At 33.3% G+C, this 25,886-nt stretch overlaps 2 protein-coding genes across 4 annotated transcripts; one reads left to right on the top strand and one right to left on the bottom strand.

The window, feature by feature from the left end:
* Positions 1-13,404: 13,404 nt before the first annotated feature.
* On the top strand, positions 13,405-20,056 carry LOC21388011 (PX domain-containing protein EREL1). Of its 3 annotated transcripts, XM_024161831.1 has the most exons (10): positions 13,405-13,646; positions 15,018-15,128; positions 15,813-15,911; positions 16,093-16,179; positions 16,541-16,649; positions 16,799-17,583; positions 18,055-18,225; positions 18,318-18,557; positions 18,798-19,016; positions 19,420-20,056. In XM_024161831.1, the coding sequence occupies exons 1-10, from the start codon at positions 13,557-13,559 to the stop codon at positions 19,612-19,614; spliced, it is 2,106 nt and encodes a 701-aa protein (XP_024017599.1). In that variant the 5' UTR covers positions 13,405-13,556; the 3' UTR covers positions 19,615-20,056. The 3 variants fall into 3 exon arrangements, with proteins under 3 accessions (XP_024017599.1, XP_024017600.1, XP_024017601.1); XM_024161832.1 differs by lacking the exon at positions 13,405-13,646 and having other exon boundaries at positions 15,053-15,171; positions 19,420-20,055; XM_024161833.1 differs by lacking the exons at positions 13,405-13,646; positions 15,018-15,128; positions 15,813-15,911 and having other exon boundaries at positions 16,112-16,183; positions 19,420-20,054.
* A 459-nt stretch (positions 20,057-20,515) lies between these two features.
* LOC21388010 (adenine phosphoribosyltransferase 5) lies at positions 20,516-24,553 on the bottom strand. The gene is made up of 7 exons (XM_024161834.1): positions 24,097-24,553; positions 23,787-23,897; positions 22,672-22,764; positions 22,145-22,294; positions 21,992-22,050; positions 21,409-21,481; positions 20,516-21,051 (listed from the first exon to the last, which is right to left on the bottom strand). The coding sequence occupies exons 1-6, from the start codon at positions 24,185-24,187 to the stop codon at positions 21,410-21,412; spliced, it is 576 nt and encodes a 191-aa protein (XP_024017602.1). The 5' UTR covers positions 24,188-24,553; the 3' UTR covers positions 20,516-21,051; position 21,409.
* Between the last annotated feature and the right edge of the window lie 1,333 nt (positions 24,554-25,886).

The following is a 25,886-nucleotide window of genomic DNA, read 5'->3' as shown; positions in this document are numbered from 1 at the left end:
GATTTGAGTTTTTAATTCGAATTGAGATTTGACTTTATGTGAGAGTTTTCTACTGTAGCAAAAAAGATAGATGTGACTATATCTAAGAGCTTTTTACTATAACAAAACTCGAATCGGTGAAATGAACGAGACCTTAGTGACTCTAATATTTTGTTTTTTTACTTCTACATATTAAGCTAGATGGATCACAACAAAAACCTATACATACATAATATAATATCCTTCTCTAATTTTTAGACAGACGGTAAATTTGGAAAAATGTACGATATGTAATGTCAAATTTTTATGTCCCCTTAGATTTGCAATTTTACCAACCTTATTTTATCTAGTATAAACTTAACTTGTCTCGAAATTTTCAAAATTTTATCCTTGAATCTTTGTGATTTTCCTGGTTTCGAAGAAATTAACTACATATATATATATATATGCTCATATATTTTAGTTGAGTAGGTACGTAGGTCCCTTGCATTTGCTTTTTTTTTGTGCGTTAATTAATTCCCCAGGAGAAAAATACATGCACGTTTTTCAGTTATTACCGAGTCTTACGTACGTGATAAATAAAAGTCGAATTTAATATGTCGTTCTCTTTTCATCCTCAGCAGTGATTTATACGGACGCATATTAAATTTGTTGGGGAGACTCTGTTAAAGAATAGTGTTCTATAAATTTGAGATGTAATATAATATGTATTATTTATTTAATAAAAAAATTTATGTATTATTTTATGTGTATATATTATTGAATATTTTATGAATATTATTAAAAATTTTATAATTATTTATGTGACCTTAAATATTATACATAAGTGTTATTTATGAGATGATAATATTTAAAGGTAATAATCAAAACGGTATTCGTAATGAATTTAATTGAGTTTGAAATCTTTAATTAAAACATTACTAATTCATGTCATTCTCATTCAGAATGGAATGATGTTATCCGCAATGTTAATATGATGAAATATTAAATGAATGTATTACACATGATGAGATTGTGTGGAGCCGGGACACAGACACAATATGAATTTTTGATAATTTTTGTTAAATATAGAAATTTTAATTGAGTCTACCGATGGTCATATATAGAACGATCTTAATCCTGAGTTATTAGTAGACCCCTATTTATGAATTTGTGTTTTTTAATTTACTCAGTATAGATTCTGAGATATTAAATCCTATTCCTTATATTTTGGAGACATGATGAAGTGAGTAGCCGAGAATGTTATACAAGATGGAATCCATTCCTTCTTGAGAAAGAAGTAGATAAATATTTCTCTTGAATATTGATTCGGTAGTTGGACTAGTAGGAGCTCTGATTCATGAATTTATTTTATGAATCGCTGTTCATTAGAGAATCAATAGTACTCAAAGATAAAGATGTAATTAGAGTGATTAACGGATTTCACCTAGCTCTAATTATGAATTATTATGGAGGATTAATCTATATGAAATGACTATATCAAATGGATACTTCAAAGTTTAGAAGTAAATTATATATATAATTATGAGAGTGCAATTCCAAGTTTATAATGGAGTAACTTTTAGAATTAATTAATTAATTAATTAATTAAAGAGTTTTAATTAATTATTAATTTTATTGGAGCTTGAAATTATAGGTCCATGAGTTTTCGCGTCATCCTTGTAATCCTATAAAATACTGAGGCCAAAATGGAAATTTTAAAATTATGAACTTCTAAATAAAACACTCAAGAATAGTTAATTGAGAATTAATTGTAAATTAAATAATGTGATTATTTAAATTTAAATTTTAGAACACACATGTGGAGGAGTTCACATGGTGTACACGCCCAGCACAGTGAGAAGCCCTCTGAGATTCAGTTGCTTACTTTCCAAGTTATCCAATTTACTTATTTGATACGTTGTCCAATTGAAATTGAAATTAATTAAGTTTGACTCAAATTGAAATTTGAATTTGAGTCAAAATTGGACTGGAGGATAAAGGAGAATTTTTTCTCCTTCGCTATCTGCAATTTACGCCAACTACAAAGGGGAATATCCATGTGGTGGCCAGCCTCTATGGATAAGAAAGGGAGGGAATTTTATTTTCAAAATCAATTAGAAGTGGGAGATAATTATGAAGCTTAATCTTAAAGATAAAGATGATACTTCTTCTCAGAGTCTGACTACTACTTTATAAATAGGCGATTGCAGAAAATTGTAAAACACAATTTTTGCTCTCCCTAGCATAGTGTGGCCGAATTTTATAGAGTGAGGAAAGGAAAATTTTTCTCTCAAATTTCACGTTGTGTATGTGTTAGTATTCATGAAATACTTGAGTGTTTATTTACTAATCTCATTTTATTTTAGGTGTGCCCACACACACGTCTTCGTAGATTCAAGGAATTGATGAGAAAGATTCGGGTATTCTAAGCAAGCTTGGAGCGAGGAACGTTCGTGATAAAAAAACTTAAGTTATCGACCTAATTGTTCGTTAGGTAAATTTATTCATAAATTAATTTGATTAATTTATTCATACATAAATTAATGAAATCTATAAATGTCTCAAAGGTTTATTAAAATTTTTATTATATACGATCTGCTAGATATACACTTTCGCATAGAAAATCGTTTTCAAAACCAACAGACTCCACATGCGAAACTGGACCAACACACTTCAGGAGCCTAACTTGACCCAAAAGGTTGACCTACTGGGTCTAGGATCCTTTCATGTGTATAAACCACTTCACATTTTCTTCCACTTTCCATGTAGGACAACAGACACATGTACTTTTCTTAACAATCTCGCCCTCATGTGTTCACCGAGCTCCTCCTTGGACCAAAGTTTCTAGTAGTCAGTATAGTCAAGCATCACACTCTAAACGAGAGCCAACTCAAGCATGGGAAAGAGAACCGGAACCATGCGAGTCTACCAAATGTTCCACCATCTGCATCTGTAACAACACCAACTACGGGAACACCAGTTCTCCACGAGAGGTAACGTGGGAACAACAACCGAGTGTGATCACTTCAGTCATACAAATCATCAGCTCTGATATCACTGTTTATTGGAAAAACTACTACTAACAATTGTGGAATAAAACTTTCACTTCTTGTGTGTTAAAATAGGATCTAAAGTAAAATGCCAATAAATTTGTGGCAATTACTAAGTTTGATTTACTGTCCTGAGTTGTGGACTTGTAGTTGGTCAGCTTAATAAAATAATGGAAACGTTAAATTACTATATTTGATTTTAGTTGCAAGTATTGTTTATTGATCCTGTCGTGAGTTGTTTGTAGTTGGTCAGCTTAATAAAATAACAAAAACATGACTCATTTAGTTTACTGATTTGAATTTTTAATTCGAGTTAAGATGTGACTTCAGTCTGCTAAAATTAATGTCCCTATTGCCTTTATTTACATTACACAATAGCTTCTACATAGGTGATAATTCTTCTTATTTATAAATAAACAATTAATTCTTTACATTTTCTTATTGCACAATAGCTTCTACATTGCAATATTGTGGAATTTTTTTATGTGGGATTTTATAAAGTAATTCACTCTAATTTATTATTAAAGTATCTTACGGATAATTTTGTTAGTGTAAATTTAATTATGCATGCATGCTAAATATCGATCTATAATGGAATGGACACTCGACTTGTTGATTAGCTTGAGGCTTATAGACTCCCTCTCTCATAAATGTTTTGATCATCTCATTAGATTAAATAACCTCTCAATAGAATTAAAATAAGCACTATAAGCCAATTAAAGTGTGAGCCCAAAATAAGAAATGTTGTTGCTATATATTTTGAGGTGTGATCAATTTGAGGTGTTCTTGGAATAGTGTGGTAAAGGGAGAAAATGATGAGAGTTATTGAACCCTCGGCTCTGGCGATTTTTGGCGACGTTCCAACAGCCCACCAACGCTATCATGAGGCAACCCACTTATAAATACTTTAATTCTCAATTGATTCAATGTTTAGTTTTAACAATTTATATCAGAACCTCTAATTTAATTTTTGAGGCTGTGCATTTTCAGATTTATTCATGCGTATCAAAACCCATTTTTCTATCAACGACTTAAAGGCAAACAAGGGCAACCTATAAATATTGAAAAATAGTCTACGCTGACTCATTCACCCAAAAGAATCAATTAAAAATTCAAGTTGTTTATTTATTCAAATGCAACAAAAAATTGGACAAACCAAAACGGCAAGGACACAATTGTCGTTCTAAATACCAAAATCTCAACTAGTATTTTGTCTTTTCTGAGCTACATTTTAGGGAGCCCAACTACAAAGAAATGAAGTTATTATTCATTATAAAAAATGATATTATTTAACCTTCTAAACAACAACGTATAGACACCCAAGATGCTAGACTTTGGTATAGGAGTTTATCGAAATTTATACATTAATTTCCAACAAATATCTTGTTAAGAATGGTGTCTTTAGAAACTAACATATCTTATCATTGAAATTTTTACATTAAATTCCAATAAGTTATATTCTAATACATAGGATAATATTATGCAACAGTATAACAAAAAAATTAATTAATCTGATTTGGGAATGAAATATCTTTTTTTTTTAAAAAAATAACCTACTTAAAATTAAGGTAGTTTATATTGTATATATAATATATTTTTGATGTGACGATATTGTTTTAATATCATCAAAAGTTTAAGTTTGCACTATTTTAAAACATAATGATACTATTTTAATATTATTTAACGTAACGGGGCCATATTTGTGTACGTACTCTAATTTTGGTCCAGTAATTTTATAACATTATTTGGTTATTAATTTAGGCCTTAAATATCATATTTCTATTATTTTCTTATGCCAACTTAAGTGTTTGGATATAATGCCTTATTATTATCTTTACATAATAACCTTCGTTATACATCTCTCTGGTTATTATTTACTTATGATGCATGGACAAGTTTAATATGACATTTAGGGATGTTATAGTAAAATCTCTATAAATATTATTTTAAAGGGATTATTTATTGATTGATAAATAAATAATTTATTAATTTATCTGTAAATGAATAATTTATTAATTATGTAAAGTTTTATGTTTTAATTACTTTTGTACATGTACCTTTTCTTTTACCAAGATTCATGCATGAGTTATAAATAACATGGATAATGGTATGTGTTCAAAAATTCATATGTGTACATAGAGAATTGCAAAAGTTATCATATACATATTAAAAAAATATATATCCTAGTGAAAATAATGCAATGATGGAATCAACTACTACTGAAGTGATTATTCAAGGGATAATGGATAATGATCATGATTTAGATGACAATTGTGTATTATTAAATATTTTTTCAAAAGAGACGTTTCAAGCAGCAGTAACTTTAAATAACTACTTGCTACAATATGAAAAAAATATAACTCATATCTGCATGCCTTGTAAAAAATTAAAGACAAGGTTGAGTTCAATTTAGATACAAAGAAAAGACAAATGACTTTAGATGCATATTTTGTAAAAGATTTGAATTGAGAAAATAGAAGTTATCACTAAAAATTCTTTAAAAGTATGAATTATATATTTTGTCAATTATAATTTATATTTTTATTGGGCTCTAAAGGATTTGAACAAAAAAAATATTATCTTATGTATTTAGTGAGATTATTAATTTACTACATTGGCTCGAGTCAAGATCAAAAGTTTTTATCATTTAAATAAAGTTATTAATTTATCAAATATTTATTTATCGAGATTTTACTATATAATATGAGCCTTTTTGAAAACCACATTTAACGATGTTATACACTTGTTGTATTAGTATTCTACACAGTTTCACCACTCATTATACACTTGTATCTAGAATTGGTACCATGTTGTTCCATTAACAACTGACATATTTCTAAAAGGTCTTAATTCATTTCTTTAATGCATGCTAGAAAATTACGTGTTTGCCCTTCAATTGATTTTAATAACATTTCCCAGCCTGATAACAACTTCCCAACTTATGAAATATCACCTGACACCATCATAATTTAGTTCTCAAATATTAACAAGTGGCATCCTACTGCCTTTTTTTACATTACACAATAGTTTCTACATCGGTGATAATTATTTTTATTTATAAATAAACAATTAATTCTTCTACATTTTCTTATTGCACAATAGCTTCTGCATTGCAATATTGTAGAATATTTTTACGTGCACTTCTATAATTATAATAATTCATTTTAATTTATAATTAAAGCATTTTATAAATAACTTTGTTAATGTAAATTTAATTATGTATGTATGTTAAATATCGATCTATAATGAAATGGACACTCAGTTTGTTGACTAACTCGAGGCCTATAAACTCCCTCTCTCATAAATGTTTTGATTAGCTCATTGGATCAAATAACCTCTCAATATAATTAAAATAAGCACTATAGGCCAATTAAAGTGTAAGCCTAAAATGATAAATATTATTGTATATTTTGGGGTGTAGTCATTTTGTGGTGTGCTTGGAATAGTGTGGTAGAGGGGGAGAAGGAGGAGAGTTCATTGAACCCTCGGCTCTGGCAATTTTTGACGACGTTCCAATGGCCCACCAACGCTACCACGAGGTAACCCACTTGTAAATGCTTCAATTCTCAATTGGTTCAATATTTAGTTTCAACAATTGGTATCAAAGCCTCTAATTTGAGTTTTGAGGTTGTTCATTTTCAGATTTATTCAAGGGTATCGAAACCCATTTTTCAAAATCTCCAAAATTGCTCTAATATTTTATTTTTAAGCATGTATATTACGAATATATGTGGTGGGTGATTTTTCCTTGATAGAATCGTGTTGTTTTGATGGTTTTTCGGTTTAGATTTTCAAACTCTGTCCATGATCGTACTAAGATAAGAACTCGAATCGAGGTTATTTTTGGCTTAATTTAAGTTGTTTTCCATCTGTGGATTGTAAAAACGAACTATACACCGTGGATTTTGTGTTTATTGAGCATTGGTATGGCTGAAAAATCATGTTTTTAAGGTCTAAAAATGGCCAAAATGAGTTTTTATTATCGTCAAAATTTTGATTGTTTTTGGGCCATTTGATGTTATGGATCAGAAAAGGATGAAAATTTGAAGAAAACCCCTTTTGAATAGTGGAAAACGGAGTTTCAGAGGCTAAAAAATGGTCAAGTTAGGTCACAGGTCACGTACCGAGTCGTGTTAGAACGGGTTTGAGAGTGCATTAGTCTCAAGCTCATTCTACTGACGACTTTTGACAACTTAACGGTGACTTTCAATAGCTTAACAGTGACTTTCGACTGGTAATCTATGAACCTATTGTTTCTTATATGTCCTAGACACTAAATATGCATGTATTATTTTTAACAATATATTCTCTAGCTGGTGGAGAAAAGAACGGTTCAAGAAAGAAGATCTTCTGAAGACCGAGCCGTATAATTGTAGAATATATGTATATATTCTCACGGTCTTTCTTTCCTCAGTTGTTTTTTGTTCTTTTTTTTTAATTGTTTTACATTTTGATTCTGAATAATATTATCAATTTAGCTACCATTAAGCATTTGTTCATTTCATTTGTCTTTAAGATTTGTATTCTCCCATCTATTTAGTATATGTAAATATTTTTTAGGGTTATTATTAATTAATTATTAATTCTCATTAATGTTATATATATAGATATATATATATATATATAATATGTCAATATCTCATCACTAAAGGACCATTAATTGCATTTGTCTTCTTATTCTTTGTTTCATTCTTGTGGGCATATGCCAATATTGGTATAAAGCTTTATTTGCAGATAGGGCTGTTCATAAACCCGAATAACCCGCAAATCTAACGCATCTTGCCCCAACCCAAGCTGAAAAAATAACCCGCAGCATTATTTTTAAATTTGCGGCTCATTATACCTCTGGCTCGAAGTGGGCGGATTGGCGGGTTGGGCCCATAACAACCCGCAATCCCCAACCCAACCCGCACAACATACCCCCAAGCTTTTGGTCCAAGCCGAACTGCCTATGTTCTACCCTAGGCTCGCTAACATTAGGGTTCACAATCTCATTCTCGGTCTCCCCTCCCGTGAACCCCCTCTTCTTGCCTCTTCCTTTTCAGTTTTCCCTTTCTTCTCCTCCCGTGAACCCCCTCATAACTCTCTCCTCATTGCTCAGTCCTCTCGACCGCCGTCTTGCCTACTTTCTCTGGTGCTCTCTCGCCGGACTGACAAAGATGGTTGCTATTTCTATTTAATGATGAAGTTTGAATATTATATTGAACTTTAAGTCTTTAATTTTTTGAATGTTGAAACCGACCACCCAACCCACCCCGCACCGCCCCAACCCAACCCGAACATCGTTGGATTGTGAAATTTTTCTAATATCGTTGGGGCCAAATATGTGCAACCTGCACCCTTTGGGGCGGGGAAAAAAAATCCTACCCCGCACCAACCCAACCCATGAACAGCCCTATTTGCAGATCAGATCAAATCAGGAGAGAAACCTGAAAACAAGGTTTAGGACGTCAGAGACTTGTAGAGAGGCTTGTCAAAAAAATAAAATAAAAATAAATAAATAAATAAAAATAAAAACCTTCCCTCTTTCAGTACTTGAAACTGTGGGAGTCAACATGCAGGCGCTTACGCTTACGACATCAAAATTAATTAATATCGGCGTTATAGCCAACCCAATTTACTTTTACGTGGTGTTTAGTTTGCTGATTTGAATTTTTAATTTAAGTTGAAATATTATTTTATATGAAAATTTTTTAATGTAGTAAAAAAGTTTGATATGATTGTTCCTGAGAATTTTTTACTGTAATAAAACTCAAATTCTAAACTCGAATCGGTGAAATGAACGTGGCCTATGTCTTCATTTTCTTAATTATTTAGTAGACTTTTAGTTCACAGATTTAGAATCATGATTCAAAATTATTCTCGATTTACGTGTATTTTTAAAAAAAAAAATACTGTAGCGAGTTACGAACTATGATTCGAATCATGACATGAATCCTCATACTAAATACCCTCTTAATATTTGCTTCGCTTTTCCATATACGCAATCCTATTTCTCATAGGGTAAAAACCCACTTTCAGCGCCAAAAAAAAAAAAAAAAAAAAAAAAAAAAAACCCACTACTTACGTAATTAGTTATATGAGTAGGGGGATCTATCATTATTTGAGTAAGGATTTATCCTGCGTTTTCTTTCTATTATATAAAAGTGTGCCTGTGCAGTGTGCACAATGTACTGTATGCATGTAATACAATTTTGATTGGAATATTTACGTTATTGTATTTAGGGTTAATTTAATTATTAGTTCACGAGGATATGTATTTGTTTTATTTTGGCCATTGAAATTTACAAATCTTTTGAATTATACAGTTATGGCCCCTTTTAGTATTAAGTTGACTATTCAAGGGTTCTAAGAGAGATAATATATATATATATAGTTAAAAAAACAAGCAAATTAAATAATTTGTATAAAATTAAAAAGAACAAATCTGAAATAAAATAAAAAAATTAGATCGTACCACCCTATTCAGATATGGTTATTAGACAACTAATTAAAGTGAGTGTCCGAAGTCAAAAATTAAACGAAATCATCGCTCGTTAAATACAAGACATGCATTTTAAAGTTAAGTTAAGAGCTCATTTAGTTTTTTGATTTAAATTTTTAATTTAAATTGATATGTGATTTTATGTGAAAATTTTTTATTGTAATAAAAAATTAAATATGAGTATTTTTAAAAAAAAATTTACTGTAATAAAATTTAAATTTTAAACTCGTATCGAAATAAACGGACCTAAAATAATATAACTCTGTCACTTTTTTGGCTGAACTGGACCTAAGATATATAAAAGACGCCTAGCCAGACGTTCTTAACAACACTTCATCTAAAGTAAACGATATATCGTTGGGAACTTATATTTCTTGCTGGGAAAAAAAAGGACATGAAAAATATTATAAACTCTGTATGTTATTTTCTTGTAAAATGACCGCAGACTTTAAGATGAAACAAGGCGAACTATTTTATTTATTATGTATAAACTCCAAGGGAAATACGAAAATTATGAAAGAGTATAAAGGCTTGTATGACAACGACACGTCCCCATACAAACGACATCAATTATTTTTTCTTTTTTTTTTTTTTAACAGAAGAACGAGATCAGTTTTTCAAAAATAAAAAACCCTCATCTCTGCTAAACGACAGATGAATTTGAAGAGGTAAACTTCATGTCGTTTTTGGGTAAACGATATTGAGGCTGTGTTTGGAGTTGTTTTTGTTTTTGTTTTTCACGTTTTTTAAGAAAAAAATAAAAACGGAAGAGAAACGGTGTTTGGCATAATTAAAGATAGAAAACATAAATGAAAATAATTTTTTGATTTAGTGTAAAATGGGAGAGAAATGAAAAACGACTTTTAGTCATTTTTCATTTTTTGTTTCTATTTTCTCCTCTCTCGAGTAGAGAGAGAGACATTAATGGATTTTTTATATTGAAAATAATCTCTTAAAAAAATTACCAAATGCATTTTTAAAAATAATTTATGTCTGAGATTAAAAACGTTTTCATTTCTTTTTTCATACAAAAAATAAAATTATTTTAGAACGAATTCTAAACGCACCTTGAAATTTTCTAAAAAGGAACGGCTTTGAATTCTATAAAAGACGTAAAAAATTAATATTTATAAAGGAAGTAAAAAAGAAACGAAATATAACTGATCACCAAACGAGTGGCATTTTTTTTTAATAATTGAAATTACAAACATGTTCGTAACCGGTAAATGATAGCAAACACGACGTTTCTATTATTAGACTTGTTAACTCCGATGCTATCAATGGGTGGTAGAATCCGATGCTATCAATGTTGTTCAAGCTGCCCAATATCCATATTTGTGATCGTCTGCCTCGTTTACTTTACGAATTTGAGTTTTTAATTTGAATTGAGATATGATATTTTTTTAGAGTTTTTCACTGTAACAAAAAAAGTTAAATGTAACATTTTTTGAGAATTTTTTACTATAAAAATCTAAAACTAAAAACTCAAATCGATTAAATGAACTATGCCTTAGTCAAATATTATTAGCGATATTCAATTCGCTATGTCTCGAACTTCTTTTGGCTCTATTTGCTACGTTTCGTTTCCCACCTAGGAATTAACTCCTTTTACTTTTTTTTAGTTTGTCGAATTTATCAATTGTTTTTGTACAAACTGATTTAGCTAATATTGAATAAATCAAGCCAATTTTCCCTTAAAAGAAAAAAAGAAAGAACAAAACATATACATACATACCTACCTACATACACACACATATATCTGTGTGTATTCCAAAAGGAAAAAACCACGTGTCGTTTTCCAACAAATAATACGCCGTTTTTTCAGCATTAAAAACTTTAGGCATAAACGCAATGTCATTTATTCAGTAAAAAAGAAGACAAAAACGACATGTAATTTATGCTAAACAAGAAACTTTTTTTTTCCCGAGGGGATCTTAAACGGTAAAATATGACACCACAACACAAGATAGAAATTTTAGGTAATTAGGTATAAACGGCTTGTCGTTGTACGGCTTGAACGGCAACATGCTTTAGGATGCAAGCGACGTGCCTTTGTGTCCTCAGGCTATGACTTGTCACCTAGGCGGACGATACAGCTACACATAAAAGACATGTCGTTTTATTATATGACATTGCATTTATGCCTACAGGATTTATGCCTACACATAAAGCCAATTCCGAACACGGCTTATAGCTACACATAAAAGACATCCTCTAAGAATATTGCTTCTACTAAAACGACATAATGATAACAAAAAAACTGTAGGCCGTGTTCGAAATTGATCCTGTTTTTGTTTTTTATATTTTTCGAGAAAGAAAAATGAAAACGTTCTCAAAACGGCGTTTGGCGCAATAAACACAAAAAATAGAAATAAAAATAATTTTTTAGTTTAGTGTAAAATGAGAGATAAATGAAAATTCATTTTTTATTTTTAGTTTCTCCTCTCTCGAGCAGCAAGAGAGAAAGAGAGACATTAATACGTTTTCTTTTTCTTTTTCATAAAAAAATAAAATTATTTTAAACTTTCAAGGGTTGACGAGTCTAAGAGCTCGTTTGGTTGGAGAATTCGTTCTTTGATTTGAATCATGATTCATGGTTCGCTATAGTATTTTCTCTTACAAAAAACACACGTAAATTAAAAATAGTTCTAATCTCATAATTTTAATCTGTGAATGAACAGGCTCTAATCCTGATAGTGTATAATCACTTTTCTATTTCTCTCATTCTCTGAATATGTATTTTAGATTGTACTTGAAGAAGAAGAAAGGAAAAAAAAAAAAAAAGGAGGAAAAAACACTTGAGTTGAGGCCCAAAAAATGTTCCTTATCTGAGCATAAAGGGCCGAACTAATCTTCATTACCTTTTTTTTCCCCTTTGTTGGACTTCTTTATCAAACATATTTCAAACGAAATAGAACACGTGTATAATGCATTTGCAAACGCAGATAGTTAGGTGAGATCATTCGCTTTTATTGGCTGAAAAAAAAAATAAAAACGAGAAAAAACACCTAAATCTCCCTTGTTTTTATTTTATCAAAATATATACGTTTTTTTATATAATTAAATATGTGCTTCGTTTTATCTCGTGTTTTCTAAAATGCTATGACGTTTTCTTTTGTTGAATTTAAAATTCCATCTTAATAACTTTTATATTGTCACAAAATTTAGTCAAACTTTAAAGTGCAAATAGACTTTCAATCACGAGCCTAATTAAATTGAGCAAGTATGAGAAGTGTTTTAAGATTAATTAAAACGGTCTTTTCACTCATTAAATTTACCAAATTTTATCAAACACGAAATTTTTAACATGAAATTAAAAATAAAAACAGTTATGGGATTCTCCAAAATATAAAGAGTAAAACGTGACGATAAAACACCACAATTGAGGAACCAAAAAAAGAGACAAAAAAAAAAAAAAGAGTTAACAAGGTGCGATCAGCCGTGGCTTTGCGAACCTAAATACTGACAGACACAAACAGAAGTGTGTTTCAAGACACGCAGATTTAGAGAGAGAGAGAGAGAGAGAGAGAGACCATCAACAGCATCGAACCCCAATGGAGCAGATGACACGCAACGGTCATACCTCTGCTAAGCTTCTTGCGTGTTAACGTACGCTGTCGTTTTATTGCTGCCACGAAGCAGAAAAACGACAAATTCTCCGGAAGGAGACCAGGTGTGCGTGTGTGTGCACTGACTGGTTGAGATTCTTCTCGCTTTGCTCTGCTGATCCGATCATCCCAAAACCCTAGCTTCTTCTCTCCTCCAAACCCTCCGATTGCGACGAAGAGAGGTTTTGCGATCGAATTGCCGCTCAATTTCGTGCGGTGATCATCAGAATCAGATGATCGCTTTCGATTCTTAGAGAGAGAGAGAGAGAGATAGAATTTTGGAGAGAGGGAGAGGCCTAGCTTCTTCTCTCCTCCAAACCCTCCGATTGCGACGAAGAGAGGTTTCGCGATCCAATTGCCGCTCAATTTCGCGCGGCGATCATCAGAATCAGATGATCGCTTTCGATTCTTAGAGAGAGAGAGATAGAATTTTGGAGAGAGAGAGATCAGAAGATGCAGGGACGGAGTCCTCCGAAGCACAGGCACGATGGGACTTCGCCGCTGCCGCTTGGGATGGACTGGAGTCCTCCTCCGAGGAAATGGGTAAATTCTCTTTGACTTTGAGTTTTCAATGGTTTTACTCGTGGCGAATTCTTCACTTTGTTAGGGTTTTCCTTTGCTGCGTTTTCGATGTAGTTAATTGCGAATTAGTTGTCTCTTTTTTTTTTCCGTGGTCAATGATCTTCAATAAGCTGTTCATTTAGTTTGTAGAACTCTCCGGTGTATGATATTCTACTTTATGCTCATTGTTGTTATTTGATCTTATTCCTAACTTTTACTTGCCATGTTGATAACTGATTTTGAGATGAAAGTTTTTAATTAATTCAGGGTTCACAAGCATGATGAGGTTAATTTTTTGTCACACGATCTAAACCGCATGTTCTGTCATTGAAAAAAAAAAATGAGGTTGTAATGTTATCACGTCTTTTTTGCATAAAAGTTGGTAATCAAAGTTTCACCTGAAGCAATACTATATTAGAATCTGTGAGATTTATTGAGATTTGAGAGTCACTGGATTAACGATAAATTCTATCATTAATTGTCTTTAAATACGATCTCTAAATGGAAGATACGGATTGACTTCTGTCTAAATTATCGCCGTCAAGTGAAGTGGCGGTAAATTTGTCACGTATGGTAGATGATATGATTTCTATCCATATCTTGTGTCTTACCAATTAGAAAATAAGTTAAATGTCACGCGACTTGATCGCTGAAATTTGGGAAAGGAATTGGTCCCACCAGTATTACTCTGAGTCGTTATAAGCTAGCTACGCGCTACGAGTAAAATTGTAGGTTTGGCACAATTTCCTGTTTCTTGCGCGACCGAGCAGCCTTTCATTTAGGTAATACAATAATGGGCGATAAAGGATTTATTTAGCTTCATTTTTCATTTTAGCCAAGTGCATGTGATCATCTGACACAATTTACGCAATGCTGTGGAATTCTATAGTTTATAGTAGACTTATACTTGCATGAATTGGTACTATTTTGTCCAAGTTGGGTGAAGATGACTAGGAAAATTCATGACACTATATATTCCATTGTTTTGGGCTTTGGTGATAGCCAAAAAAAAGTAAAAGCCGTTGCAACTTTAGTTATGCACCATTCTTGGTTATGTTTTCTTCCTTGAAGATAACTTTTATCGAACAATTGGTGAATAAAGTATATTACTCCTATTACGATTCTACTGCTATAAAGATTTTTTCTCCACATCGAAAGATCCCTTCATTGATAAGAATAGAGTTTATCTGTATGTGTCTCGTCTCAATTTGGCTACTCTTATTATCTACTTTCAAGCATCATTGATTGTGCTATTGGAAGTTGGTAATTTTTCCATTGGATCCCCTCTCCCTCTTTTTCTATGTACATTTCTATATCCCACTTTTGACCCTAAAACTCTTTTTTTTTCTGCAGAATGGTCGTGACACAGTTTGGCCACATGATTCTCGTACAGGTTGGAGTTATTGTGTCACTATCCCTTCCTGGGTTGTCCTTCCAAAGTCGAGAGATTCAGATCCTGTAGTGGTATTCAAATTAAATGAATCTCCAGTGTTTATCTATATACAGGGTTAGATGTTGTTTTATGTCAGCTTTCGGGATTTTATTTGATCGATTTACTGAATTGATTTGCAACATCCGAGCAATGTGCTGCTAGCTCTTATTGCTTGGAGAAAATAAATTTTATTTACTTGTCACCATTGTTATCTTGTATTTCCATAATCAATTCTTTTTATATATAATTAATTGTTATCCAAATCCAACATTAAATCTAAGTTTCTAATGGAATTTAATGGGCTTCTCATGTTTTGCAAAATTACACATGTTGAAACTTGAAACTAGAATCAATTTTAACAAACACATGCATTATAGTTGAGTCCACTAAACAATTGTCCACATACATTTATAACCCACAACGGAGATCTTTCTCGAATTACTTTAAAATGTTTGGTTCCTATACAGTTTTATTTGGTTAGTGTGCATAAGATCTGAAATCTATTTTCAAGAGTCGCCTTGTAATTTCTAATACCTTTTTTTTTAATTACATTTACTTTTTGGATTTGTATACTATATGACATTCTTTCTTTTTGTCAATGTTGCTAGCTTTATCAAAACACAACATATATATCTTCAATTTCAGTTCAACTTGTCAATTTTTAAGTGGCACTTGCCATCTTCTCTCATATGGTTTTTGACATTCTGGAGGGACAGTTCTACAGGGTTCATGTTGGTGTGCAATCACCAGAAGGGGTTACAACAACTCATGGAGTACTGAGAAGATTCAATGATTTCTTGAAGTTATTCACTGACGTAAGTCTGCTCTTTTCTCCCTTACGTTTTAGTTAATATGTAGTTCACACATTTCAGTTTGTAAATGGGCCAGGGTTTTTATGAAAGTCTTTTTTTTAATAGGAAATTTCTTCTTGGTTTCCTTTCTTAAGTTGCTGTTTTAGTGAAGGGAGTGTTTGAACGTGTTTGTCTTGCTTTGCAGCTTAAAAAGGTATTTCCTAAGAAAAATCTCCCATCAACCCCACCCAAGGGACTATTGCGATTGAAAAGCCGGGCTCTGTTGGAAGAGGTAGGTAATGCTTTTTACTTGAATCAGCATTAGCTGTAATTTTGAGTTCCTTCATTGTACGAGTTAGATATGTTTGGTTGTAATCCCTCATTGTTTGATTCATCTGGTAAACTTTTGGCAACAACAGGTTGATAGTATTCCTTTAGACTATATAAATCCATGACCCGTCTATTGCGCCAAGACACTGGTGTCTATTGAATTTGAAAAAGGGAGACCACGGTTCTCCTTGATTTTGATATCACTTCTCTTCATATAACTGAAGAAAATCTCATAGTGAACAATTTCACGGCCAATCCTTATATTGATACATACGCACAAGCATCCATATGTATCTTTACACGCATATATTTTTTTGTTGCAGAGAAGGTGCTCTTTAGAGGAGTGGATGACAAAGCTGCTTTCTGATATTGATGTATCAAGAAGTGTTGCAGTGGCTACCTTTCTTGAACTTGAAGCTGCTGCTAGGTCATGTATGTGACTTTTTGTCGCGGGATGTGCACTGTGAAACGTCTTTATTTTTTCTCATTGTGTACTTCTATGGATGGGATGTCTAGGCCTCTGTTTATTTTTTAGTTTTACATGTGTCATGATACATATTCTCCTGTTGCATTCTTCTCAGCATTCCAAGATGTAAACCCGCAGACTTCAGAAGCAAATTCCCGTGATTTGCCTACCCAGTCAAGCTTACCTACTATTGTTGGTAGTTCATCAGCTGCGTCAGATTATGGAAGTGATACTGCTTATGAGATATCTGAGCTGGGAACTCCAAGGATAGGAATGGATGACAATTCTGAACTTGGAATAGAGGATCTGGCATTGGATGAGGATTTGACAGGCCCAATAGAAAAGCTTGTGAAGTACGGCATGGCTAATATTGATGAGGGACTATTTATGGGGCAAACTATCTTGGAGCAGTTGGAAGGCCTTCCTCGGAATAAAGTGCGTGCCAGACATTTGAACAATGTGGTAGTGAGGGATGCACATAATGGAAACAGTTCTAAAGTTTCGTATTTATCTGGTAACGGGATGGATCTATTCTCTGAGCCAGAGCATGGTAAAGTAAATGCTCATGCACGCAAGCTCTCAAATGAGAGTGTAGGAAGTGATGTAAGTTCTCTAAGAGGTAGCGAAACTTCTAATTTTGGGATTCCAAATTCATCTGGCAATGGCTCTCTTGACCTTCTTGGAGGTGCTGAGGTTTCAAGCAGCATGGAAGTTCTTGGTAACTCTGAGTTGCATACTTCTGGTGGTGCTCAGTTAGTTCTTCCATTAGACCAGCGCCATAAAATGAGTAGGCTTCTGCTAACTATGCAGCGAAGACTAGTCACAGCAAAAACAGATATGGAGGATCTTATAGCAAGACTGAATCAAGAAATAGCTGTGAAAGATTACCTTGCGACAAAGGTAATTTCAGATGCGATATCAACCAGTTGGTCCAATTTTTAGTTTACATCACCAATGTCTGATAATAGAATGTCCTTGCTTATACAGGAAATATAACAAGTCTGATTTTGTTGCATAACTTTCTTTCCTTACATATTTCAGTTTTGAAAAGACAGATTTTATTCCTTTCCAAAAAAAAAGAGGGACAGATTTTACATTCCTGATAAAGACACAATCATGAGCCTGTGCTTGGCTTCTTTCTTTTAAAGTAATCTGTATTGTATGAGGGATTAGTACTATGCTACCGTGTAATCTGTACATAGTTTCATGATGGGCATTTTTTAAATGATATTTTTACGATTAAATGATAGCTAGCAACATCTATGAAGTTCCAAATGTAGGCAAATCTTTGAAGTTTTCTCTCTGCTGATGAATTACCTAAATCTTAGATATTGCCGATGGGTGTTCTGATTCCGTGATGGATAAATGCAGGTCAAGGATTTGGAGGTGGAACTTGAAACTGATCGACAGAAAAGCAGAGAGAATCTGCAGCAAGCTATATTGATTGAGAGGGAAAGATTTACCCAAATGCAGTGGGATATGGAGGAACTTCGGCAGAAGTCATTAGAAATGGAGTTGAAATTGAAGTCAAAATCTGATAAGGTTCACGGTGTTCCCTGTTTATGTTGTATTATCCGTTTTCAATTTAATCATCTTAATGGGATAAAATATGTTTGCAAATAAAATAATTCCAGGATGGGGATTCTTGCACGAAATCAACAAATAATTCAACCCTTCAGGAGAAAGACATTTTGCGAGAGTTGGGTTCTTCTAAAGAGCAGCTTGAGATTTTGTCAAAGCAATATGAGGAGCTAGAAGCAAGGTCAAAAGCAGATCGAAAAGTTCTTGTGAAGGAAGTCAAATCTCTCCGAAGTTCACAAGCGAAATTAGAGCATGAGCTCAGTAAATCACTTACGGAAAAGTCTGAAGCCGAGGTAATTTATATATCTCTACTAAAGTAAATTGTGTTTTGGTTTAATTTTTCACTAAGTCGCTCAATTTCTATAATGGGTCCATTTGTTCAAAGTAGTTCTGCTTTCTATCATTCATCTTGTTGACTTGCTAGACGCCTAGACTTTATCTTGATCGTTATATTTCTTAAATTAATTCAAATATACTTGGAGGAAGGAAAGATGGCCTGTCACGCTCAAAGTTTGGTGTTTTGTCTTGTTCAGAAACTCCTTGAACAGGAGAAACAAAAGAGCAAGCAGGCAGAAAAAACTAAGAAAAAGCTCCTGCATCAATGCAAGATTCTTTACAATCGACTTAATGAATGCAATCGGAATTCACCTACGAAAGATGAAGATAAAGTCAGTTTGCATCCTTCATCACCAGGGGAGGCTTTAGATCTGTTGAAAACATCAGATGACCAAATTAACTTCCTGCTTAATGGGGTACCTTTCTAAAAACTCCCTCCTACTTTCCTTCTTTTTTTTTTTCAAATTTGGGTGGGGGGGAAGCCGAGTTGGGTTTTTTTCAATTGTAGAAACTTATGAAATTTGCTTTAATGGAAAACAACAATACGTGCAATATACGTAGGAAGGGGCTTACAAGAATGGGTGAGTTTCAACTAGTTAAACTTTGGTCCGTTATCATGAAAAGGCGCGCCGATGCTCTAAGAACGGAACGTATTCCCTTTACTGCTGATGAAGTGTGAAAATATGCTACTGCCATATTTTCTTGCCATTACTTTCGTGTTTCTTTTCTTTCGTTTCTTTTTTAAGGGAATCCGTGCCTTTTTTTGGTGTGCCTTTTTTCATTATCACTTACAGCAAATCGTTTGACACATTTTATCAGGCCAAACTCTTGACTCAAGAAAACGGAGCTTCAGCTCCTGATCTTGACGAAGATCATGAAACCATGAGTGAAGATGCAGCAACGGCAGATGATGAGTTGAGGAATCTATTAGCAAATATTTTCATTGATAACGTAAGATTAAGAAAACAGGTGAACTCTGTTTTACGAGGAGGCTCTATCGAAGAATTAACGTAGGTGGGTTCTTAAGGGGGGGAAAACAAAACAAAAAAGTTGAAACAGGGATGAACATGGTTTTTCAAGTATGATCAGGTCTCCTGGGTTTGTATAACGGTTCTGGTCGATGATCATCTTTTGTTTCGCTTCCGGATAGAAAAGAAATGACTATATTCTGTTTCGTATAGTTGACTCACAAAAGCAAACATTTGCCTTTAAATTGTCACAAATATACAGTCTTCACAAATTCGGCTCTATTTATTTTTTGTGAATGTTGAATAATGGGGGGAGGGAAAAGAGAAAAATGTTTCTGAATTGCATTCAGGTTTTGCTCGTTAAAGTGTATCCATTTTATTTAGCTGATGATCTTGTCATTGGATGATGTCCAAAATCATATCTCAAATCTCTTTCGGAATTCGAATTTGTGCTTAAAAAGAGTATTATGTTGTCGTTTCTTGATATTATATTCGTTTTTCATTTTTTTTTATGTTATTTTCGTTTTTTAATGTTTTTTGGATATTATTTTCGTTTTCATGTAACGTCGTGTGTTGCTGTTGTCGTTTTCAGAAATTCGTGCTTTTCATTATGATGTCGTTGCCCAAATTGCTTTTGAAGTTTTGGTTGATATTGTTGTCGTTTTAAAACTCGGATCGAAGGCAAATTTGTACATGTAATACAAATGAATACAAATGGCATGTCGTTTTCATTTATTAAAATATACTCGGAACTTTGGACGTCAGGATTTATGTCGCTTTTAATTTTAAAGCAACGACGATTAAAAAATATACATATATATATATATATATATATAGATGGATTTTGTTTCAGGCAAAGCCACATGAAACGACAACAAACTTAACATGTCGTTTCTACAGATGTTGCGCCGTTTCTAAATGGAATAAGATAAAAATCTAAACGGGGGTTGGATTATATATATACATAGTTGGATTTTGTTTCAGGCAAAGCCACATGAAACGACAACAAACTTAACATGTCGTTTCTACAGATGGTGCACCGTTTCCAAATGGAATAAGATTAAAATCTAAACGGGGTTTGGAAACATTTTTACGACGTCAGGTCGAATACTTTTTTTCTTTTTCTGGAATAGATTTTCTTTGAACAGCTGCTACTAGAAAGTACACATAAAATTACGCTTTTGCCATAATGAAAGACTTTGATTTATAAGAATAAAGCAATCTCTACGAATAACATTCTCCATCCCATCCGTTGTTCAAAACTGACACGAAATGAGCCTTGCAATGGCACATAACAAATAGCCCTACGAATTGACGCAAATTAAAGAAAAAAAATGACACGAAATGAGCCTTGCAAAGGCAAAAACTCAAAGTAAACCCATTTTCTTAAAAGCAAACGCGTACGTGATTGGTGGTTGTTGCAATGCTCAAGCATCATTTCTTTTTCGCAGTCAGCCCAAGCAATCATCAAATTCACACTTATCTGCAAAAATTGGCCAATCATGTTATCCCATGTAACAACTACTAATAATGATTTAGATAAATACAATTCTGGTATCATTATCAAATTACAGCTACTAATAATGACACAAAATAATAAAATACTACCTATTGAAATGGTTATCCTAAAAAACAAACTGTAAACAATTATCAGTCTGTTATCCTATAGAAAGACGAGTGCTTTTCACGCCTTACAAAACAAAACAAAACAAAACAAAAAAGAGCAAAAAAAACTATTAGTTATTTGCATGTTCGGTACACCTTTCTAAATTCTAATGATGCTTTGTATAAATGTAATGTAAAATTAGATCATTAATACGGAAAATGAAGGTGTATATACCTCAGCAACAACGATCCATCTCTCGTGGCTCCACAAGAATGTAAAGCGGCTTTCCATTAAGCCTGCGCTGTCCCTGAAAGTGTTAAAAATTGATGTCTATGAGTGTGCTATTGGTGCAATAGGCAAAAACTTCTCTAACATTTGGGAAAAAGATGGGTCTTTTTTTTTATGAACCAGAACAGCAAATGTTCTTTCTCAAAACAGCAGAATTCCTTCAATTGTCAGGCCATCTTTTTCCCCCATACATCTCAGAATTTCACACTTCAAATTGAAATGATTGTCGTTTTCATTGAAACCCAAATATTTAAAGAGGGTTTACTTGAAACACATGTATATATTTTATTGTATATCCAACTTGCAACTTTTTACCTTTTGATACTACAACAAACTCATGTAGTAGGTGAAATAAATGTCATGCATGTTAGGCCACTAAATAACAACATAGGCACCCTAACCAACATGATGTAGATGGATGGTCCACGAGAAGAATAACTTATTAGTATACGACAGATATACAAGTCTCATTCGTACCATGCCATTTAGAGGATCTTCAAGGAAAATCTATAATGGTTCAAAGTCGTACCTTCACCTCAGGTAAACCAATAACACAAGCACATTCAACCACTTCGGCTCCCACGCGTTCTAGGAAAGAAGAATTGGGTACATGTTTATTTCGGGATTGATAAATGATCACAGTGAAACAAAAAGATTTCATAGCTAGTGAAAGGCCACACACCTAGAAGTCTAATTGCTGCGGAGAGGGTCCCGCCAGTCGCGACCAAATCATCGATCACCAGCGCGCGTTCGCCAGGCTGAACAGCACCAACATGCATCTCCAGACAGTCGGTTCCATACTCCAACTCATATTCCTCTGAGATAACCTTACCTACACATACCACAAATAAAAACTGTCAAAATTTGATGAACAAAACTGTCATGTGCTTCACAACAACGGAAGAATAGCTCACTTGTGGACCAATCAGAGTTAATCGATATGAAAACCGCTGAGGTCAAAATTAAAAGAAATGAAATTCAAAGTAGCAAAGACCGTTTGCCCTATATGAAAAATATAACCCCAAAACCAACATAAACTACATTAACTGTAGCCTAAGCAGCAACTCGAATGAAATTGACACAACAATTTACCTCAATAAAACAACTAGTCCAGAGCAAATACACTAATTAGTAAAATTAACAAATTAGTTTCTTAATTTCATGGCACATCTCAAGTTTTTTGTCAACATATAGAAGGACATACTTTACCTGGCAACTTTTTTGGTTTGCGTAAAGGAACAAACTTGGCACCAATAGCTAATGCAATTGAAGGACCAAACATGAACCCTCTTGCCTCCACCCCTACAGTTATCAGATTCTTCCATAAGATGTTTGCAAAACGAAATAACCAAAATAATAATAATAATAATAATAATAATCAATATATCATGGAACTCCATCACCAATCACCAAACAAAAGAAAATATTTGATACATTCAAGGCCTATGACACCCAAACTAAGAGCCCATTTGTTTCATGTACTCAAACTCAAATCATCGATTCTGCTAGTATTTTCCTCTGACAAAAGTTCGAATTTCAAACATCAGAATCAATAATCAAAGATGAATATACCTTCTAAACGGGCCCTAAGTATCACCTGAGATTTAATAAGGGAACATTTACAGATAATTCTTATCAACTAATTTGCAAGAACAATAATTAAGGGATATCAAACGTCTTAGTCCCCTGTAAATAGTGGATGGAAAAAATTCTGAGAAAAATAGCCAAGTTCGGTGGGGGCAAAATGTTGGGAAACTAGAAACGGTACAAGGGAAGCTGATTTTATTATTATTATTTTTTCTAACAAAAATTAAAGCTAAAGCTAAAGAGCATCTTCACAAATTCTCTTCCTTTTGGTGATTCAAGTCCTTCAAATCGCAAATCTAGAAAAATATATCAAATGCGTGGCATTTTCATGGCTACTCAGTTATATACTCAGAATCCCCATAAAAATTATGATGCATGCAGCTACAAAAGTCAGAAATAAATACCTTTCCAAAATCCAAAGAAAATACTGAAATAATAACTTGCAAAAATGAGCCCTACTTTGATCCCTCTCGTTTAGGGTTCACAAAAGCTACAATCTTTCCAAATATATATATATATATATATAATGATAAGATAGAGAAATTTCTGTCTCACATTTATTAGTACCTACTATTAAACTTTAAAGATAGTCTTGAAGATATAAACATATGCCCACATTTCCAACTATAAATAAATAAAATATTATAAACCTTATTAGAGTAAAGCTCAAATAATAATACTTTATCGTATAAGTAAGAAGAGAGAGAGAGAGAGAGAGAGAGAGAGAGAGGTGGTACCGGCAACAACAGAGATATCCATGTCTCTGTAGCGATCAACAAATATGTCCACCGTATCCTTGAATGCCTTGTGATCTAGCAACAACGTTGTTATGTCTTGAAACATTATTCCTGCACAACGTAAAATATAAACAAATAATTTTTTAACAGAAAAAAAAAACACAAATCACGTGTTAGATGAAACTTCCACAGAGATTCCAAGACGGAAGAACAAAAATGTATCCCCTCCCCTAAAAGAAACATTATACTAAAACAACATAAATAAAAAATAAAAATAAAAATGTACTACTAAGTAAAAAGAAAACCAAACCTTGTTTCGGAAAGTGAGGAACGACCCTAATAGCTTCAGAAATGGCTTGAAGCCTTGGGTCTCCTTTGAGTCCATTCTCTCCAGCAAACATTTTTTTTCTCTCACTTTCTCTTTCTCTGGTTTAGGATTTCTCTCTTGTGTTATTCAAATGGACTTCTGGGATGTTTATTGCAAAGATTTTTGGTCTTTTCTATGTTATATGAATATCTTTCTTGGATTGGGTTTCTTGGTTTTTTCTATGACACACAAAAGCTCGCTAAAAAAGCTTTTTCCTTTGTTTCATTTTTTTTTTTTTTTTACCTCCAAAACCAGAACTGAGCAAGAGCTGAAAAAGCTCAAACCTTTAAGCTCACTGCTCTCTCTCTCTCTCTCTCTCTCTTCTCTCTCTCTCTCTCTCTCTGCGTCTCGCAGTTATCAATGTGAGTAATTGCGAGTGGTTTTTTTATGCTAATCAATTGCGAGTGGTTTTTTATTGCCTCATTTATTATGCTGATCCGGGCCATCCCCATAGCCACTGCCACTTTGGAAGATACGTTAACAGATCGCTTTCTTCTCCACGCGCTCCTTTCACGCGTGTAAAACACTGCCTCTTCTGTTTATGATTTAAAACGGTGATCAATTTAAAAATAGAGGGTAACAATCAATAGTTTTTTACTTTTTAACCGTTAAATTTGTATCATAATTTATATATTTTGTATTTTTTTAATAGATTAATTTTAAAAATTTCTCTTAAATTATGACCCTTGTAACGTTTTGCCTCCCGAATTTCAAAACGTAACATCCGCTCTCCTAAAATTTTGTTTCGTTAACAATTTTACATTTTTTGTTACAGAGTGACGGAATTCGTTACGTGTCCATTATTTAGTGAGATTTAAAAGTAAAATTAGCTTATACCCATCTTCATTCAGAATCTTGGTGATCGTGGCGGCGGACGGTGGAGATCAACGCTCTTCGCGCATCCCTCGACTTTTGAGACGCCATAAATGACAGTGAAGGCTAGCTCAACAAGTGAATGAGGGGTCTTGCAACTGGTGATGCGAAGGTGAAGGAGAGCTCACGACAATGGAGATAGGCTCGATCAAGAGAGCTTGCAATGGTGGAGAAGGAAGATCTAGCACAGTGGTGCGACGGTGATTGTCGGATCTTGGCTCGTGGAAACTTACGAAGATGGTGGCTTAACAGATCTTGATTCACATGGGGGAGGAGTTAGGTTCTTCTCATTCTCACCAGTGGCCTCGGACATATTAGGCGGTGACAGCGTTGAAAAGGTGGCAAGGGGGAGATCGTGATGGGCTGATCTACTCACGTGGCGGTGATTATTGAAGGTGTGGTGATTCGATGAGGCAATGGCCATCGTTTTGATTTGTGGGTTTTTTTTTCATTTTTTGTGAAATAAAGATTCGTTCTTGGTTGGGAGATTATTTGAACATAGAATATTTTATTCCCCTGATAAACTGATGCATTTTAATCCTTTTTTTTAATAACTTGGGATTTTTACGGGATATTTTATGATATTACCCTCCTCATATGGGTTAAATAATAGACATGTGACGAATTTCGTCACTAAGTGTAATAGAAGGGGTAAAATTGTTAACAGAACAAAGTTCGGGGGGAGCAGATGTTGCGTTTTGAAATTCGGGAGGCAAAGCGTTACAGGGGTCATAGTTCAAGGATAATTTTTGAAATTAATCTTGTTTAATTTGATATGATTTAAACCATATTTAACGGTCCAAAACTGAGACTACCAGTATGTCGACCTATCGGAGAAACTCCCTAAAAATTAAAGGTGT

This window comes from Morus notabilis, unplaced genomic scaffold (genome assembly GCF_000414095.1).
Source record: "Morus notabilis unplaced genomic scaffold, ASM41409v2 Scaffold1746, whole genome shotgun sequence".
Classification (NCBI taxonomy): Eukaryota; Viridiplantae; Streptophyta; class Magnoliopsida; order Rosales; family Moraceae; genus Morus; species Morus notabilis.
This window is presented reverse-complemented; position numbering and strand designations above follow the sequence as displayed.

Bases quoted from the DNA above. Each gene is read 5' to 3' on its own strand.
- LOC21388011 (XM_024161831.1), top strand. From the start codon at position 13,557: ATGCAGGGACGGAGTCCTCCGAAGCACAGGCACGATGGGACTTCGCCG. The intron at 15,129-15,812 runs GTATTCAAATTA...CTGGAGGGACAG, and splicing joins GAGATTCAGATCCTGTAGTG to TTCTACAGGGTTCATGTTGG. The intron at 16,650-16,798 runs GTATGTGACTTT...CATTCTTCTCAG, and splicing joins TGAAGCTGCTGCTAGGTCAT to CATTCCAAGATGTAAACCCG.
- LOC21388010 (XM_024161834.1), bottom strand. From the start codon at position 24,187: ATGTTTGCTGGAGAGAATGGACTCAAAGGAGACCCAAGGCTTCAAGCC. The intron at 22,765-23,786 runs GTACCACCTCTC...TGATAACTGTAG, and splicing joins GGATATCTCTGTTGTTGCCG to GGGTGGAGGCAAGAGGGTTC. The intron at 21,482-21,991 runs GTACGACTTTGA...TAACACTTTCAG, and splicing joins TTGGTTTACCTGAGGTGAAG to GGACAGCGCAGGCTTAATGG.